At 58.2% G+C, this 14342-nt stretch overlaps 6 protein-coding genes across 6 annotated transcripts; 2 read left to right on the top strand and 4 right to left on the bottom strand.

Moving 5' to 3' along the window:
- Positions 1 to 64: 64 nt before the first annotated feature.
- On the bottom strand, positions 65 to 1859 carry BJ171DRAFT_214821 (uncharacterized protein). The gene is made up of 5 exons (XM_053106411.1): positions 1467 to 1859; positions 1206 to 1280; positions 923 to 997; positions 685 to 759; positions 65 to 483 (listed from the first exon to the last, which is right to left on the bottom strand). Exons 1-5 carry the CDS (start codon positions 1797 to 1799, stop codon positions 445 to 447), a joined length of 597 nt encoding a protein of 198 aa, XP_052963488.1. The 5' UTR covers positions 1800 to 1859; the 3' UTR covers positions 65 to 444.
- Positions 1860 to 2076: 217 nt separating this feature from the next.
- On the bottom strand, positions 2077 to 2999 carry BJ171DRAFT_518571 (Yqey-like protein-domain-containing protein). Its single transcript, XM_053112263.1, has 2 exons — positions 2866 to 2999; positions 2077 to 2624 (listed from the first exon to the last, which is right to left on the bottom strand). Exons 1-2 carry the CDS (start codon positions 2984 to 2986, stop codon positions 2182 to 2184), a joined length of 564 nt encoding a protein of 187 aa, XP_052963487.1. The 5' UTR covers positions 2987 to 2999; the 3' UTR covers positions 2077 to 2181.
- Positions 3000 to 3616: 617 nt separating this feature from the next.
- On the top strand, positions 3617 to 6123 carry BJ171DRAFT_518570 (uncharacterized protein). The gene has a single exon (XM_053112262.1). It carries the CDS (start codon positions 3663 to 3665, stop codon positions 6009 to 6011), a length of 2349 nt encoding a protein of 782 aa, XP_052963486.1. The 5' UTR covers positions 3617 to 3662; the 3' UTR covers positions 6012 to 6123.
- BJ171DRAFT_445535 (pterin-4-alpha-carbinolamine dehydratase 2) lies at positions 6124 to 6827 on the bottom strand. The gene is made up of 2 exons (XM_053108175.1): positions 6489 to 6827; positions 6124 to 6294 (listed from the first exon to the last, which is right to left on the bottom strand). Exons 1-2 carry the CDS (start codon positions 6770 to 6772, stop codon positions 6186 to 6188), a joined length of 393 nt encoding a protein of 130 aa, XP_052963485.1. The 5' UTR covers positions 6773 to 6827; the 3' UTR covers positions 6124 to 6185.
- A 404-nt stretch (positions 6828 to 7231) lies between these two features.
- On the top strand, positions 7232 to 11021 carry BJ171DRAFT_562646 (uncharacterized protein; the record flags this gene model as incomplete). Its single annotated transcript, XM_053113274.1, has 12 exons — positions 7232 to 7389; positions 7574 to 7661; positions 7867 to 7996; positions 8239 to 8401; positions 8760 to 8886; positions 9065 to 9179; positions 9291 to 9331; positions 9410 to 9475; positions 9612 to 9710; positions 9816 to 9860; positions 10126 to 10267; positions 10724 to 11021. 12 exons carry the CDS (start codon positions 7232 to 7234, stop codon positions 10873 to 10875), a joined length of 1326 nt encoding a protein of 441 aa, XP_052963484.1. The 3' UTR covers positions 10876 to 11021.
- A 1195-nt stretch (positions 11022 to 12216) lies between these two features.
- Positions 12217 to 14254, bottom strand: BJ171DRAFT_518567 (uncharacterized protein). Its single transcript, XM_053112261.1, has 3 exons — positions 13838 to 14254; positions 13578 to 13661; positions 12217 to 13284 (listed from the first exon to the last, which is right to left on the bottom strand). The coding sequence occupies exons 1-3, from the start codon at positions 14106 to 14108 to the stop codon at positions 12608 to 12610; spliced, it is 1032 nt and encodes a 343-aa protein (XP_052963483.1). The 5' UTR covers positions 14109 to 14254; the 3' UTR covers positions 12217 to 12607.
- Positions 14255 to 14342: the final 88 nt, after the last annotated feature.

Below are 14342 nucleotides of genomic sequence, written 5' to 3'. Positions count from 1 at the left end.
GTCTTCCGATGTCCGTGCGATACACAGTCACATTGTGGGCCACTGTCAGCGATACAAGTCGACAAACTCCCTCCAGTCATCTCTCTCCTGTGTTTGTGCTAGCATGGGCCTATTGGGCAAACAAAGGGACAGGGTTCTGAGCGAGGCTCGCCTTTTGTTTTCGCTATGACTGATCTGGAGAGAGAGTCTTTCCTGGAAACGCACGCAAACAGCAGCTCGCCGGTCAAGAGAGTTTGCGTCTGGCTCGCGCAGAGAATGCATGAGAAGCGACAGTGGGATGGGGGACAAGCACCCCCTCCCGATCGATTCGTCGAAAATGCGACCGAGACCCAATCACGCACAACAATTCTGTTCACCTGAACAAGCAAATGCCGGGGAGACAGTCAACAGGCGCATCATCCGTGGAGGAATACTGGTATGCAAAGAACAGGCTGCGGAGGCTCGCTATTGGAACTTGACCGTCTTCTTGGGCTTCTGGTCCTTCTACAGGCCGCACAGATTCAGGAGGTAAGCATCAGCACATCGTCGGGGGGGGGAGCTGGGTGCTCTGCCTTCGAAGAACGAATACACTCCGGCAGGGGTCATGTAGCAGCGTCGCTTGGCATCAAGCGGCACGGCAAGGAGCCCAAATGGCAATGACATCTCCACACGAATCGAGTAGCCGCTTCGGCACTGGTGTCTCACCGGTACTTCTGCAGGAGCCTCGGGCTTGCTGCTGGGCTTTTTCTTCCGCGACAGAATCTCGGCCTTGACTTGTTCCTGTTGCATCCCAGTCGATTAGTTGTGCAGCACAGCCATATTCAGCACCATCATCGCCGGCACAGTGGCCGCGACTTCCGATGAGCAGAGCACATGTGCCAACATATCAGCCCATCCGGATGCCACGGGCGATCAAAACAGGCCGAGGCAGAGCCCGACTCACAATTTTTTGGCGCTTCAGGCTCTTGCGCTCCTGGATTTTCTTCTCCCGTTCCCGGACCTTCAAGTTGATGGCGTTCTGGACGAGAGGGCATCCAATTCATAAGTAAATAGCGAGCGGCAGCGGCTACTGCGTCAGATAGATCGCCCAAACGACGCTTGGGGGTGCGAATCTGCTCCCTTCAAGCAGCCGGCAGCCCAGCCACCACAAGCTGCATCCGGTCATGGAAGGCACCGTCTGTTGCAGCCACACGATTCTGTGACTGATGGTCAGCAGATCGACTCACCACTCTCTCGACCTTCTTCTGTGTCGACTGCTCCTCCTTTGAGTTGATCGAGTCGATGAGCTCCAGCATTTTGCTCTGTCCAAGATCCAGACGCAAGTCCATTTGAGTGCCGCCGAGGATGAAGATGAGCTTCGTTTAGCTCGGGATGCAGACACATTGAGCGGACAAGTATCCAGCATGCTCCGCTGGACCTAGATATGCTGTCTCTCGATGGCGAATGGACGCCAGATCGCTGCATAGTCCCAGGCTCGCGCACCGTACCTGGTCGGCAAACACTTTGCCCTTCTTTCTGCGGACGGGGAGACCATTTTCTGGCGCCGCCGGAGCCGTTCTAGCTCCGTCCTCGGCATCGACATCTTCACCGGCATCAGCTGCCGCATCAGTAACATCGTCAGCGTCTTCGTCGGCATCATCGCTGGTGCTGATCTTGCTGCCGTGGTCGGGCTCGACATTGCGATTGGGTTTGGGCTCGTGCTTTGGGCGCGGCTTGTGCGGCGATTTCTTCTGCACCTTCGAGTGGGCGGCCTTGGCTGCCAGCGCCTTTGGTCCGGAACGCGGGCCCGACACTGCTTTTGCGACTGTCTTGGGCTTCATAGCGACTGCAGGTCGGCAAGCTGCGAGTGCGAGCCGAGGAGATGCGGTCCCAGATTTTTTCGATCGGCATGACAAAAAAGTGAAGCGCGCTCCCTTCTGCGATTGGCTGGCTCTGGCTCCTGGCTCGAGCCGGAATGGAGCCATCGCTTCTGGCTCGAGACTCAAGGGCACCGCGTCATGCAGCGAGGGAGGCTGGGCTGTCATGGATGGCAAATGGCGACAACGGAGGAAGAGTGGCAACGGAGGAAAGAGCGGCAACGAGGCCATCAGGCACTGGTACAAATTAATCGGTCCCACGGGGGCGGACCAGTGTATTTGGAGACCCAGAAGATAGCAGCTGGTTGCCTCGGAAATGAGCGCTCTGCTCCCATCGTGTCCCCGCCTACAAAGACTGCAGCACTCGCTTGACAACCTCCGAAATCAGCTTCTTGGGCGCCGAGCCGTCCAGGGCCGGGCCGACCTCCTTCATGACCTTGCCCAGGTCCTTAACGCCCGTGGCGCCGATCTCGGCAGCCTTGGCGCGGACAACGACCTCAACCTCCTGCTCCGATAGCTGCTTTGGCAGATAGTCCTTCAGGACACTGATTTCGTACTCCTCCTTCTCGGCAAGGTCGGCGCGATCGGCAGCGCGATACTGCTCGGCAGCATCCTGACGCTTCTTGACAGAGCGCTGGATCAGGGTCGAGACGGAGGGGACGACGTCGGTGCCTGCCTTCTCGGCATATGTGATGTCGGAGAGGATCGACTTGATGGCAACAGTGCGGGTCTTGTCACCACTGCGCATGGCCTTTTTCAGATCCTCCTTGAGGGTGGCCTTGAGATCGGCTGTGGGTCCCGGATGCAATCGCAAGTCGTTGTGGATGGCGACGATTCAGCAAGAACGGTGTGTCAGACCCAGGCCCATGGCTCTATCGTGTTCGCAGCTCCAATAGCCATGGCAGCGACATATGGCCTTGGCCTTTAGATGCACTGCTGTGCTGCACGCTGCCCGACGATCGGTCCCCTCATCCCGAAGCGAGTGTTGCGCGGACGATGCCATGAAACAGAGCAATCCCGAGAGGCGTACCATCGGTCGAAGCGAACCGGAGCGACGGAGCAAATCGCAGAGCCGGCCGGACAGAAGACCGGATGACGGGGCGTGCAGCAACTAGGGCGGCGACAGTGGCTCGGCTGAAGATCCAGCTCATGGTGGTAAGATGGGTGCTGAGGAAGATGGATGGATCTGGGCCGATTTTGCGCGACAAGATCGACAGGAACGCACCGAGACGCACCGAGACGCACCGAGACGCACCGAGACGCACCGAGACGCACCGAGACGCACCGAGAGAAAGCGCAGCCACCCAGGAACAGCTGGCTGCGCATTGGGTTGCTGTTCTCATGTGCCATGGTGATGGCTCCGTACTGCCCTTTCCATGCCAGGACAGGACAGAGAGGGCACCGGCGATCTGCGGCCTCGCAGCCGCGAGTAGAGATCCAGTATGATATGGTAAATGGTTCAATCCTCAGGGCCCATCGCCCCAGTCGCGATATTGGCATGGCTTCGCAGTGACTGTTGGCAAGCCGCTCGCTCTTCACCGACTCGATCCGCTGCGATGCCGATCAGACATCTGGGCTTACTTCGGCGTCCCTGGACATGCGATCTGCGTGCCGGCCATCTCCCGTCGTCCGTGGGAGCGATGCACATCGTCGGCGCTGTCAAATCGGCGGATGGCAGGTCGCTGCGCCACACTGCAACGTGGCGATCATGTGACCGATGATGCTCCGATCCGCCTCGTTTTCTGTCGAGGACCGCGATCAAAAGCCGGCTCGCAGTCATGGTCGTCAGGCCGGCAACAGTAGCCCGCACCACCATTGCACCGATCCATGTCGCTCCTGTCTGCGGCGTGCCTGAGACTGGTGTGCCTGGGCATCCAGGCATCCAGGCCGGCGGGCCTTTTGTCTGCCCGCCGCATCTCGTCATCGGCTCTGCTCTGTCGCCAAGGACCCTTCAAGAATTCGTTCGATCCGTTTCCGTTCGGGGCGCCGTCCAGCCGAGAAGCGGCCGATGGCGCTCCAAAGAAGCAAAGAGGCCCGCGTAAGAAGAAGACCAAGGCCGCATCGTCAGCCGAGTCCAAGGAATCGCAGGAGATTGCCAGCTCCATCGCTGCCGAGTTTTCGTCGTCTGGCGGATTTGCCTCCGCATACAACCTCCGGCCCGTGTCGCCGCCGGATTTCCCTGGATTCGAAGAAGCCCTGAATGCCGAAAATGCCTCGATTTCGTTCGCAAAGTTCCGAGACGTCATCGAGGATCCGACCGAGTCCGCCAGGCTCAACAACGAGCATCTCTCTCGCCTGATTTACGTCATGTGTCGCCGAGGATCCCCGAATGTCCACCAGCTGGTCGATGTGCTGGTGTGGATGGAGAGCCGGAAGATCCAGCCGACCCTGGCTGACTTCAACGAGGTGCTCTTCTGCTGCGCCCGCGAATCCGAGAAAGTGGTCGCCGGTCAGATCCTGGATCGGATGATCGCCATGGGCCTGCGTCCCAACGTCGCCACATACAATGCCTTCCTGACGCTGCACTTTCAAAGCAGCCAGCCCGCAGCCGCCTTCGATTTCTACAACAAGATGAAGCACGAGGGAATCGAGCAAGACGAAGAAACCTTGCGGATCATGATCCGCGGCTGCACCCAGAACAAGCTGTATGCCGAGGCCGAGCAGTACCACGCCGTCCTGGAAGAGTCCGGAGTGCCGATCTCAGGCAAGACTTTCAGCGCCCTCATCAGCCTCTATGAAGCCCAGGGCAAGTTTGACCAAGTCGAGCGCTGCTTCGAGCAATCGCTCCAGTCCGGAGAGGCCATGAACCAGCAGCTTGCCTCCAAGATGATCCTTATCTACAACCAGCAGGGTGCCTCCGAGAAGGCACGCCGGGTCTTTGAGGCGCTTTTGCAGGCCGGCGTTGTCCCGGATCTGCTCACCTGGTCGGTGCTGATTCAAAGCCATCTCGGTGCCGGAGACGCCGATGCTGCTGCCGCGGCTCTCAACCAGATGATCGAGAAGGGCCTCCAGCCGGATGCAATCATGTATGCAGGGCTCATTGAAGGCTTCTGCAAATGCGGCCGGCTGGACGAGGCTCTTCAGCTGGAGCTGAACATGCGTGCAGCAGGGCTCCGAGTGATTCCAAAGATCACAAAGTCTCTGGTTCTGGCCTACTTTGCCGCCAAGGAGCCCATCGAAGCCTCGCGCTGCGTTGAACAGCTCAAGGCCGATGGATTCAAGCTGTCGGCGGAGATGTTCCAGATTCTGTTCGAGGGCTTTGGCGAGTGCTTCGAGGTCAACTTCTTGAAGCAATACTGGGAAGAGATGAAGCGCACGATGCCCAAGGTCACTGCCGACCTCTATCAGGCCGCCATCACAGCCTTCCTTCGGACACAGAGTCTTGCCCAAGCCAACACGCTCACGCACGAAATGGTCGAGGCGGGCTTCCAACCGACGCTGCAGACCTTCACCCGACTGGTCGAGGGCCAGATCATCCGCGCGGACTATTTGGGTGCCGGGTCGACCCTGAGGCTACTTCGGGTGTCCAAGCACAGCCACGCCAATGTCGCCAATCTCATTGCCGTGCATCAAGCCCAGTTCGAGAAGACGATCCCGGCTCTGATAGCTGCCAAGTCAAACGACCGCAGCGATAGTCTCGAGACGGCCATTCTGATCTACAAAGAGCTCCTGATTGCCAAAATCCCAATGAAGGAAGAGACCTACCAATCCGTGATGGCGGCGCACATCGAGAGCAAAAACCTTGTCGATGTGGTGCGCACATGGTCGTCGCTTGAGGCACAGGGCATCCAGCCTCAAGCCAAGAGCGTCTCGCTCCTGATCCGCTCGGTTGTCGATCTGGGACAGGAGAAGACGGCCACGGCGCTCTTCAGCATGATCGAGAAGAAGCAGTACTCGATGGACGAGGAGACCTACCAGACCCTGATTCTGCTGGCGGCCAAATACGGTCGCAGCGAGCTCATTCACTACACCGTCGATCTGCTGAATCGCGGTCATCGCGTCACCCCATCGCTGTTCAAGTCGGTGGAGCAGAGGCTCAAGGACGGCGGATACAAGACCTTGCTCAAGAACTACACGGAACTGATAGACGAGATCGATCCTGCTGCCCTTGACGATCCCATCGACGACGATGCCGAGGAGCCGGATGCGTTGAGCGGCACGGCGCAGCCGCACTAGGAAGCCAACTGTCCCACGCCATCCCAGGCAAGCTTCTCGATTCACTGTATATACTGACCACGCTATACTAGCGCATCAATATAGCCCACTCTAACGCATGGGACATCCCGGATACTCAAAGCCGATGTCTGTATTGGAGAGTCTCGCTCGAATGTCCCATGGCTCCATCGCGTTTCATTTCGTGAGCGCATCAATAAACTTGGCGAGCTTGATATCCCGCTCGCTCAGGCCAGGAGCGTCGTGGGTGGACAGAGTGATGTCGACTTTGTTGTAGACGTTGAACCTGCATTCGGAAGCGAGAGACAACGGACGCCGTGGGTGGGTCAGTCGATGCGGCACCAGCTATGGCTCAGCAGAACCTGGGGATCAGCCGAGCACGGATATGACCATCGGTGCCGGTGCCGGTGTTGATGTTGGTGTCGGCGGGGAGCATCAACACATTGCACCATAGGACGCTTTCAGCCAAGCAATACGCACCACTCCGGATGATGGTCCATCTTGTCGGCTTGGATAGCAATACGAGTCATGAATCCCCAGGCCTCGTTAAAGTCCTTGAACTGAAACGACTTGTGGATGGCATCCCGCGACTCGACGAGGGACCATCCAGCCGAGAGCAGCGGGGCCAGATGCTGCTGGCGCTCCTGCGCATCGAGCGACCGGACCATGAGCGACGATGAGGTGTGGAACTTGGACAGGAAGCGAGCCTGAGCGGGGATAGCAGGACGGGCGGTGGCGAGGCAAGCAGCCCGGTTGAACAGCATGTCGAAGGCCTGGCAACGCAGATTGACAGAAGCGGATCGGCAGAGACAGATCGGCAGAAGCGGATCGGCAGCCCGGTTGCGATGGCCGACCGACTTGGTGCCCGGCTGGCGAGCCGCGTCCTCCGACGAGCCGGGATGGCTGCACTCGAGCCGGCTCGACCCAAACTCCGACCTCGCCTCGCTGCCTCTCGGCGCGTCTCGGCCTGTCTCGGCTGTCGCTGCGTCTCGCTGGGATATCGGTCTCAGGCGGCTTCCTTCCCACGCCTCCCCACCACCCCGCATCTTCCTCCAGCACCAATCCCGATGGCCTCCCTTGCCGACAGCCCAGGGCTCAAAGCCTCGCAAACATCGATACAGAGCGTCTCCACGGCCAAGCTTGCTGCGGGCTCGGCTTCTGCGGCTGCGGGGCGGCCCTCGACCCGGATCAACTCGACCGCCGGCGCCTCTCTCGCGTCGCTGATGCCCACGTCCTCGACAGATTTGGCGACAGCGCAGTCCTCCAACACGCGCACCGTCCCGTCAGTGCTCTTCAACATCAGTAAAAAAGAGGCCTTCACCCCGAGCAATGGTCTCAAGACAATGCAGCGAAAGCTCAGGAACAGCTTCAAGATTGGGCTGTAAGTTCGCGGCAACTGAATGTCTGCTCGTGGAGGAGCGGGGAAAGGAGTCGGGTTGGCTGAGAGCGGTCCCACAGTATTGAGGATCGGATATGATATCGTGCATACGAGCAACAGATGAAGGTTCCAAACACGCCAGTGCATGGACTTGAGCTAAACGCCATGACGATGTCGCTGTGCACAGATACAAGGACGAAATGAATGCCCAAAAGCTCTCGGACGCCAGCCTGCTTGTGTTTGGAGGGCCGCGCGAGAAGTTCTCGACCTCAGAAGTAAGCCAGACACAACGCGGATGAGGGAACAGGCAAAGTTGTCAAGGGACGCCGTGGCAACGAGCTGCGGACCCATGACGAGCCTATCGCCCATATACGATCCCATCCCGGTGGTGACCATCCCGAAACGCCTCTATTGACCTCGACTACCTTCTTGGTCGCGCTGTCTTCCCGCTCACGCATTCATTCGCCTGTTCTGTGCTAGTTCTCGGCGCTCAAGGCGTATCTCGATCGCGGTGGATCCATCCTGTATCTCACAGGCGAGGGCGGGGAATCTCAGTTCAACACCAACTTCAACTATCTCTTGGAAGAATACGGAATCATGGCCAATCCAGGCAATTATCACTGCGGCTGCTTTGATCGTCTAGCTTTCGCCCACCACGACTCTGACTCGGCATGTGATGGTCTATTTCTGTCCTGACACGCCTCTTCGGACTTGAACTCGATATCAATCTTGCGGAATCTACCTCTTGGGCTGTTGGAATCGCCACCACCAATGCCGACTGATTTGCGACTGAATGCTGCTGGCGATACATACCCCACACGGTCCCTCACTGGCCCATTCCACGGAGACCAGACTGCGTGACGAGGACCGTGTACTATCGCTACTTCCATCCAAAGGAATGCTTTGTTTCCAACGGAGTCTTGAACCGAGAGATCAACCGCGCTGCTGGCAAGCGCATCAATCCGCGGACAGCCACGCCAGGCGATGTCGAGGCCGGCGGAAGATTCAATCCAACGTAAGCATGTGCTCCTTGGCAAGACCACTGGCGGCAGATATCGGAAAGGAAGGGTGCGCTGGGACGATTTGTCGATGCTCGCGTGGAAATCAGTGGCTCCCATGAGATCGCCATCCTCCAGTCTCGCATGGACATCGTGCTGACTTTAAACCGACTTGCCACTGTGCTGTGCCTCCGGACTGCTGCCGTGCCATCTTCATATGCAATCTCGATCGAACGGGCCAATCAACTCAAACGCCATATTCATTCCCCGATCGTGCTGTTTGTCGTCACATCTCAAAACCGATGTCACTTGAATGATGTTGGTATTCTCCCGGATTTCGTGGGAACAACCATGGGCATGTCGGTTATGTCGCAGCGCCCTGGCGTTTGTCTACCCGTTTGGCGCCACCCTGAACGTTCAGAAGCCAGCCATTCCCATACTGTCGTCCGGAACGGTGTCGTATCCCCTCAACCGGCCGATTGGCGCTGTGTATCTGAGCCCGGTAAAGTTTGCCGTTTGCATCAGCCTCCAGTCGCAGGTCCCTTCCCAGCGTATATTCTGAGCCGCCGCTTACGACGCGAAGGAATCTCGGCCATACGAGCACTTCCATCGAGGCCAGCGCCAAGGCAGAACCAAGCCACTGATTGGTCCTGCACCTCCTGCCATTGTGTCCTTGACAGAACGGGAAAGGCAAAATGGTTGTTATTGGATCGGTTCACATGTTCTCGGACCAGTACATAGACAAGGAGGAAAATGGCAAGCTCTTTGACGCCCTGGTTCAACTTTTGACGTCAGGCAAGTCGCCGCGTTTCACTGAAGACCCAGTTTCACCCACAGAGCGCGCGGCCTCCCTCGGCAAATTGGTCGTCGATCGGTTTGACAACTAATACCGTTTCCTCTCCGCAGACAAGATCGTTTTAAACACCATCGACGCCAGCGAGCCCGACGTAGGTGTTGTACAGCGGTCGTATCGCTGTCCAGAGATCGTTGTCTGACCAAGGCTGTGGGTGGTTTCGTTCTGCCAGGTCTCCGATTATCACTACCTGCCTGACACTGCCAAGCTATCCGAGTCACTGAGGTCCTGTCTACAGGTACGCTGATGTTGGCTGCGGTGCGAGTGGACTTTGTGCTGCGGCCGGCGTCATCCAGTAACTTACAAAACATCGTGACCGGATGCCACCACACCGGCGGTATGACTCGGCAATGGTACCCCGCCGCGTCGATCAGGAAAGCGAGGAACTTCCAAAGGACTTTACCACTCTATTCGACCATGGCCTCTTCCGGTTCGACACAAGCCTGGTTCCGCACGCTATCAATCTCTATGAGGTACTGTGCACCTGGACGCTATCGTGCGAAGGCTTGGTCGCGTCGCAGATCCTGCCTTGGATACTGCCTTGGATACTGACAGGCCATCATCCGGCATCATTGCAGGATGTCCGCTTGAAGCACGAGCCGCTGACGTTGATCCAGCCCCAGGTGAGACTCGGCTGCTCTCCAATCCATCGCGACCTGGGTTCGTTCATGCTCTCGCTTCGTGCGGAGCCATGGATCTCAGCCAAGTCCCCCCCTTTTCCCGCCGCTCCGATGCCTGGGACTGCCCTTTGTTGGTGGAGCGGATCGAGTCCGTCTCCACCACCGCTGCCGCCGTCGCTGGGGTCACTCCCTCCCCATGCACTTCGGCTGCGTCGATGTTGGTTAATACTGCCGCTGTTGACCTTCTCGCTCCCCACTCTGGACCCAGTTCGAGACGCCGCTGCCTCCGCTGCAGCCGGCGGTGTTCCCTCCGATCCTGAAAGACCTGCCACCGCCGTCACTGGACCTGTTCGACCTGGACGAGCACTTTGCATCCGAGAAGGTCAGACTGGCCCAGCTCACAAACAAATGTAAGCACGGACTGCCCCCCCCCGGCTGGTTCGGTGTTGGGATCGGCGCCGCTGCCGCTCTCTCGGCCTTCGTTCATCGCGTTTCAGGCACTGTGATCGCGTCTTGGGCAATTGGCGATGTCGGGTGGAGAGCACGGTGTTGACCGCTGGCGATTGGCGCACCGCTCGGTTGGTTTGTTGGTCTTGCTGGATGGATGCGGCCGCCGACGACGATTGGCGGGAGATCATGCGGCGCCAGCTGAATGGTTGTTGGGTGTCCGGGGGGGGGTGCGACATGGCGGATGGTTTGGTGGTGCCGCTGCAACAACCGGACATGCGGCATGCCGCTTGCTTCTCGCTCCTCGCTCTTGCCATCCTGCCGCCTCGGTCTCTTCTCGCTGCAACCGACAACATCGCATCTCATCTCGCCCACCACTCCATCCGTCTCTCCCATCCCGCCACCGCCCCCCCATGCAGGCAACGACGACGATCTGGAGTATTACATCCGCGAGTGCGGCGAGATCCTGGGCGTCATGGAGAAGCTCGAGACGGGCCAGCGAGACGCCCGTCACGTGCTGGAATATGTCTTCAAGTCGATCGTGAATTGGAAGAAGCTCGACCAGTCCTGAGCACCGATTGCCATTGCCGGCACCACCATCACAGCGGCACCACCACGGCAGCGACAGCGACAACGGCAGTGGCGACTACCAGGATCATGATTGCTGGTGCTCTTTTTTACGGAGTGAAGACCGAGGCGAAATCGGGCTGCGCGGACGATGCATGGCCCGGATCGAGCCGAGAGAAACGCCAATACAACGTGCCTCTCTGGCACTCCTGAAAACTTGGTCGACTCCATACGGGGCCCACGGCTGCCACCCGGCGATAGAGGTGTGGTCCCGGGTGGTCAAGGGGCGGAGACAACCAAGGTGTGCCTGCGGCCGGTGTGCTATGAGTCACCATGCGTGAGGCATCATCCATGCGGGATGTTGCTGCGGGGTGACCTCGGCTGTGTCGAGTGACAAACGAACCGATTGTGCTGTGCTCCATCTCCATCTCCACCACCACCACCACCACTGACCGACCGAGAACCAGAGCGAGAGGCAGGAAGGACGACAATGGCTGCTTTGCATCACTCGGGATAGTGTATGAGGGGCATGCAACAGCGTGAGAACAGGGTCGCACTTCCTTGGCCAAGAAGCAGGGCGACTCCGCTGTGTGCTCCCAGATACCAAAGTAGTGGACCGACGAACATCAAAACAGACGAGACGGATGTGCTGACTCGAAGGTATTGTTGCGGGTTTCGCCGACCACGGCCATGCATTATGGGGGATGAGTGTATATTCAGTATCCAGAAAAAAGCGACAGCCCCGACTCAATAGGGTGACCCGTTTCATTTTTTTGGGAGGGGGCGCTATAGAAGCGGGATGTCGCAATTCATTCTGCGAACACTGTTGATATTGCAGTTGGGAGACGAGAGAGCAGAGAAAAAAAGAAGAAAGGGAGGAGAAATAGCTCAAAAAGAAAGAGCAGCCGGGGCTCAAGCGATTCAACCGCTTCGGTGCCGAGGGCTGGTCTGGGCTGTGTTTCCAAATCACGAGATGAAGGGAGGGCAGCAACTTTGGAGATGGCGGCGGGAATCGGGGAAGAGGGAATGGAGTGGTACGTGCTGTGGTGACGGGCAGCGAAGGGGGCCAAGTGATCCGAGGATGACATGGAAGCATGTCATCGATGACTACGGATGATAGCGGTGAGCAAGGATCAGGTGGACTGGTATGGATGGACGAGACGGGAAAGAGAGGAGAGAGGAGAGGGGAGAGAGAAACCAATGGCGACGGAAATGGAGATGGCCGAAGGGAAAGGAAGGGAGGAAAAAGTGCATGCGGGACAGAGTGTGGGCAAGGTCTCAATGAACGAATGCCGGCGAGATGTGGGAATGGGATAGGATAGGATGGGATGGGATGGGATCGGATGGGATGGGATGGGATCGGATGGGAAGGGATGGAAGGCAGGGTCAGAGCCCGAGGGTAGCATGAAAACGAAGCAAAACGATGGTGTGTGGTAACGGAAGGAAGTCTAGGTGAATTTGAAACACAAATGCAATGATGGGATGCGAAGGATGCGAGGTATGCGAGGGAGAGCGACTGCAGTCAAAAAGTGCGCATTGCTCGCTTCATTGTTGCTTTCTTTCTTTCTTTCTTTTTGTTCTTTCTTCTTGGCGAGAGATAGTCTAAGGGTATCGATAACGGCTGACAAAACTGAAGGAATAGTCAAAAAGCAAGCCATCGACGCCGGAGAGGAGGCAGCCTGGGGCGGGTTCGTGGGCATGGGACATTGTCGCCAGGCAGCATGCGCGGAGCAGGGTCATATCGACGGCTCGGCAATCTCGCCCCAGCCGTTGCCCCACTTTTTCCGGGCTGCGAGGGGAATGGCGTCGAGGGACCCTGTTGATTCGGTTTGGATGAGCACGGATGCCTCCTTGCGTTCGTGGGTGGCCTTTGATTTTTTCGACTGGGCGGCAGGCAAATGCTGGAACTCGGAGACGTGGGTCTTGGCAGGAATGTTGGGGTCCAGGTTGATGAGCGACAGAAGCAGGGCAAAGACCGAGACACGCTGGGAAAACGGGCGGTCCGGGTCGCTGGCTTTGAGGGTGGAGATGCCAAAGAGCCGGATCAGGCTGTAGACCTCGAGGGTCGAGAGCTGGTCGACCGGATAGCGCTCAAATGGGAGCGAGGGCTGGACGCTGGCTGGCGAGATGTTGGCGAGGGACAGGCTCGAGAGGGCGAGCAGATCGCCGCGATGCAGAGACGAGTTGCGAACGGGTGGTTGGGCGGCAGAAGCAGCCTTGGCGAGTTCGGATGAGTCGTCGACAGCATTTTGCTCGGATGTATCCAAGACAGAGGACAGTTTGTCGGTAATATGGAGGTTGCTGGCATTTGCATGGTCAGGCGAAGACCATGAAGTGATGAGGTTGATGCCAGGATCTACAATCCGAATAAATGTTTCGATGCTGGAGCTACGACTGAGTGACTGCGAGGGCTCTATGGGAGGTGTTGGGAGAAGCTGTGGTTAGCAGGGTGTGGCCATAGGCGAGGACAGTCGTGCTGCCATGGAGATGGCGACCCATGGTGAGTGTGCAGGGGATGTGACGGCGCGATGAATTGGCCAACCACCTGGTCGTAAAAGCCAGCCAAGATACTCTGTGAGCCGTGCCCATAAAGTAATGGCAGGCCGCCGCGACCAGAATGGATTGCCGATGGAATGCGGGCCCAATTCCAAAGCCGGCAGCAAGCCATGAGGGGGGGGGATGGCGTGCAGACGGGAGGTGCCGCACCTGTCTCCTCTATGGACTCGGATAACAGGATATCGCATATCTTGCTGGCATTCTCAGAGTACGAGTCGTCAGAGCCCGTGTGAGCTAGGATGCACAGCGAGGCGGAGAGATTAGCCAGAGACAGAGACGGTGGCGGCAGCGACAACAGCAACGGCGTTGCCCTCAATGGTCGACAGAGAGCATACCGAGGCTCTCGCATGCGGATAGAGCCGAGGAGAGGAACATGGCCAGGCTGGGCCGGCCACCATAGGATAACATACAATCACGGCCCACGATGAGCGGGTCGATATGGACGGGATCAAGAGATTCATTTGGCAGACAGAGGGTCGACGTCGAGGCATTGTTGTTGGTCATCACGGAGCGCTCGGATATGGAATCGGAAACCAAGGATGGCGTCGAGCTGTGATGGCAAGATCCCAGCCCAGAATCGGGATTGAGGTTCTTTTTCGAGGCCTTGCGCTTGACTCGGAGCGAGCTGGCCAGCGGGGCGACAGTGGCCTGAGTCCACTGCAGGAGCTTTGTGAACCCCATGAAGGCAGAGAGCGGGAGAGCGGCAGGGCGGAAAGCAGGGCGAGATGCAGGGCAGACACGGCACTGGGGCAGGCTGATCCCGAGCGGGCGATAGGATCGTGCGATGGATCGTGCGATGGGATCGTGCGAACGAGCAAGGCAACCAGGGCCGCAGAACAACCGGGAACTGGGGCAAAGACAACAAGCGAGGGCGCCGCCAAAAAGCAAACAGCGAGGCGAGAAGGGGGCGAGGCG

The sequence above is a fragment of the Polychytrium aggregatum genome, assembly GCF_025602895.1.
Source record: "Polychytrium aggregatum strain JEL109 chromosome Unknown BJ171scaffold_40, whole genome shotgun sequence".
NCBI lineage: Eukaryota > Fungi > Chytridiomycota > Chytridiomycetes > Polychytriales > Polychytrium > Polychytrium aggregatum.
Note: the sequence above shows the minus strand (reverse complement) of the source record. Positions and strands in the feature narration are given on the sequence as shown.

Coding starts and splice junctions, on each gene's coding strand:
- BJ171DRAFT_214821 (XM_053106411.1), bottom strand. CDS start 1,799: ATGAAGCCCAAGACAGTCGCAAAAGCAGTGTCGGGCCCGCGTTCCGGA. Junction 998..1,205: donor AGAAGAAGGTCGAGAGAGTG/GTGAGTCGATCT, acceptor CCTCTCGTCCAG/AACGCCATCAACTTGAAGGT. Junction 484..684: donor AGGCTCCTGCAGAAGTACCG/GTGAGACACCAG, acceptor TGCGGCCTGTAG/AAGGACCAGAAGCCCAAGAA.
- BJ171DRAFT_518571 (XM_053112263.1), bottom strand. CDS start 2,986: ATGAGCTGGATCTTCAGCCGAGCCACTGTCGCCGCCCTAGTTGCTGCA. Junction 2,625..2,865: donor CCGGTTCGCTTCGACCGATG/GTACGCCTCTCG, acceptor CGGGACCCACAG/CCGATCTCAAGGCCACCCTC.
- BJ171DRAFT_518570 (XM_053112262.1), top strand. CDS start 3,663: ATGTCGCTCCTGTCTGCGGCGTGCCTGAGACTGGTGTGCCTGGGCATC.
- BJ171DRAFT_445535 (XM_053108175.1), bottom strand. CDS start 6,772: ATGCTGTTCAACCGGGCTGCTTGCCTCGCCACCGCCCGTCCTGCTATC. Junction 6,295..6,488: donor ATGGACCATCATCCGGAGTG/GTGCGTATTGCT, acceptor TTCCGAATGCAG/GTTCAACGTCTACAACAAAG.
- BJ171DRAFT_518567 (XM_053112261.1), bottom strand. CDS start 14,108: ATGGGGTTCACAAAGCTCCTGCAGTGGACTCAGGCCACTGTCGCCCCG. Junction 13,662..13,837: donor GCTCATCGTGGGCCGTGATT/GTATGTTATCCT, acceptor TGTGCATCCTAG/CTCACACGGGCTCTGACGAC. Junction 13,285..13,577: donor CGAGTCCATAGAGGAGACAG/GTGCGGCACCTC, acceptor CACCTCCCATAG/AGCCCTCGCAGTCACTCAGT.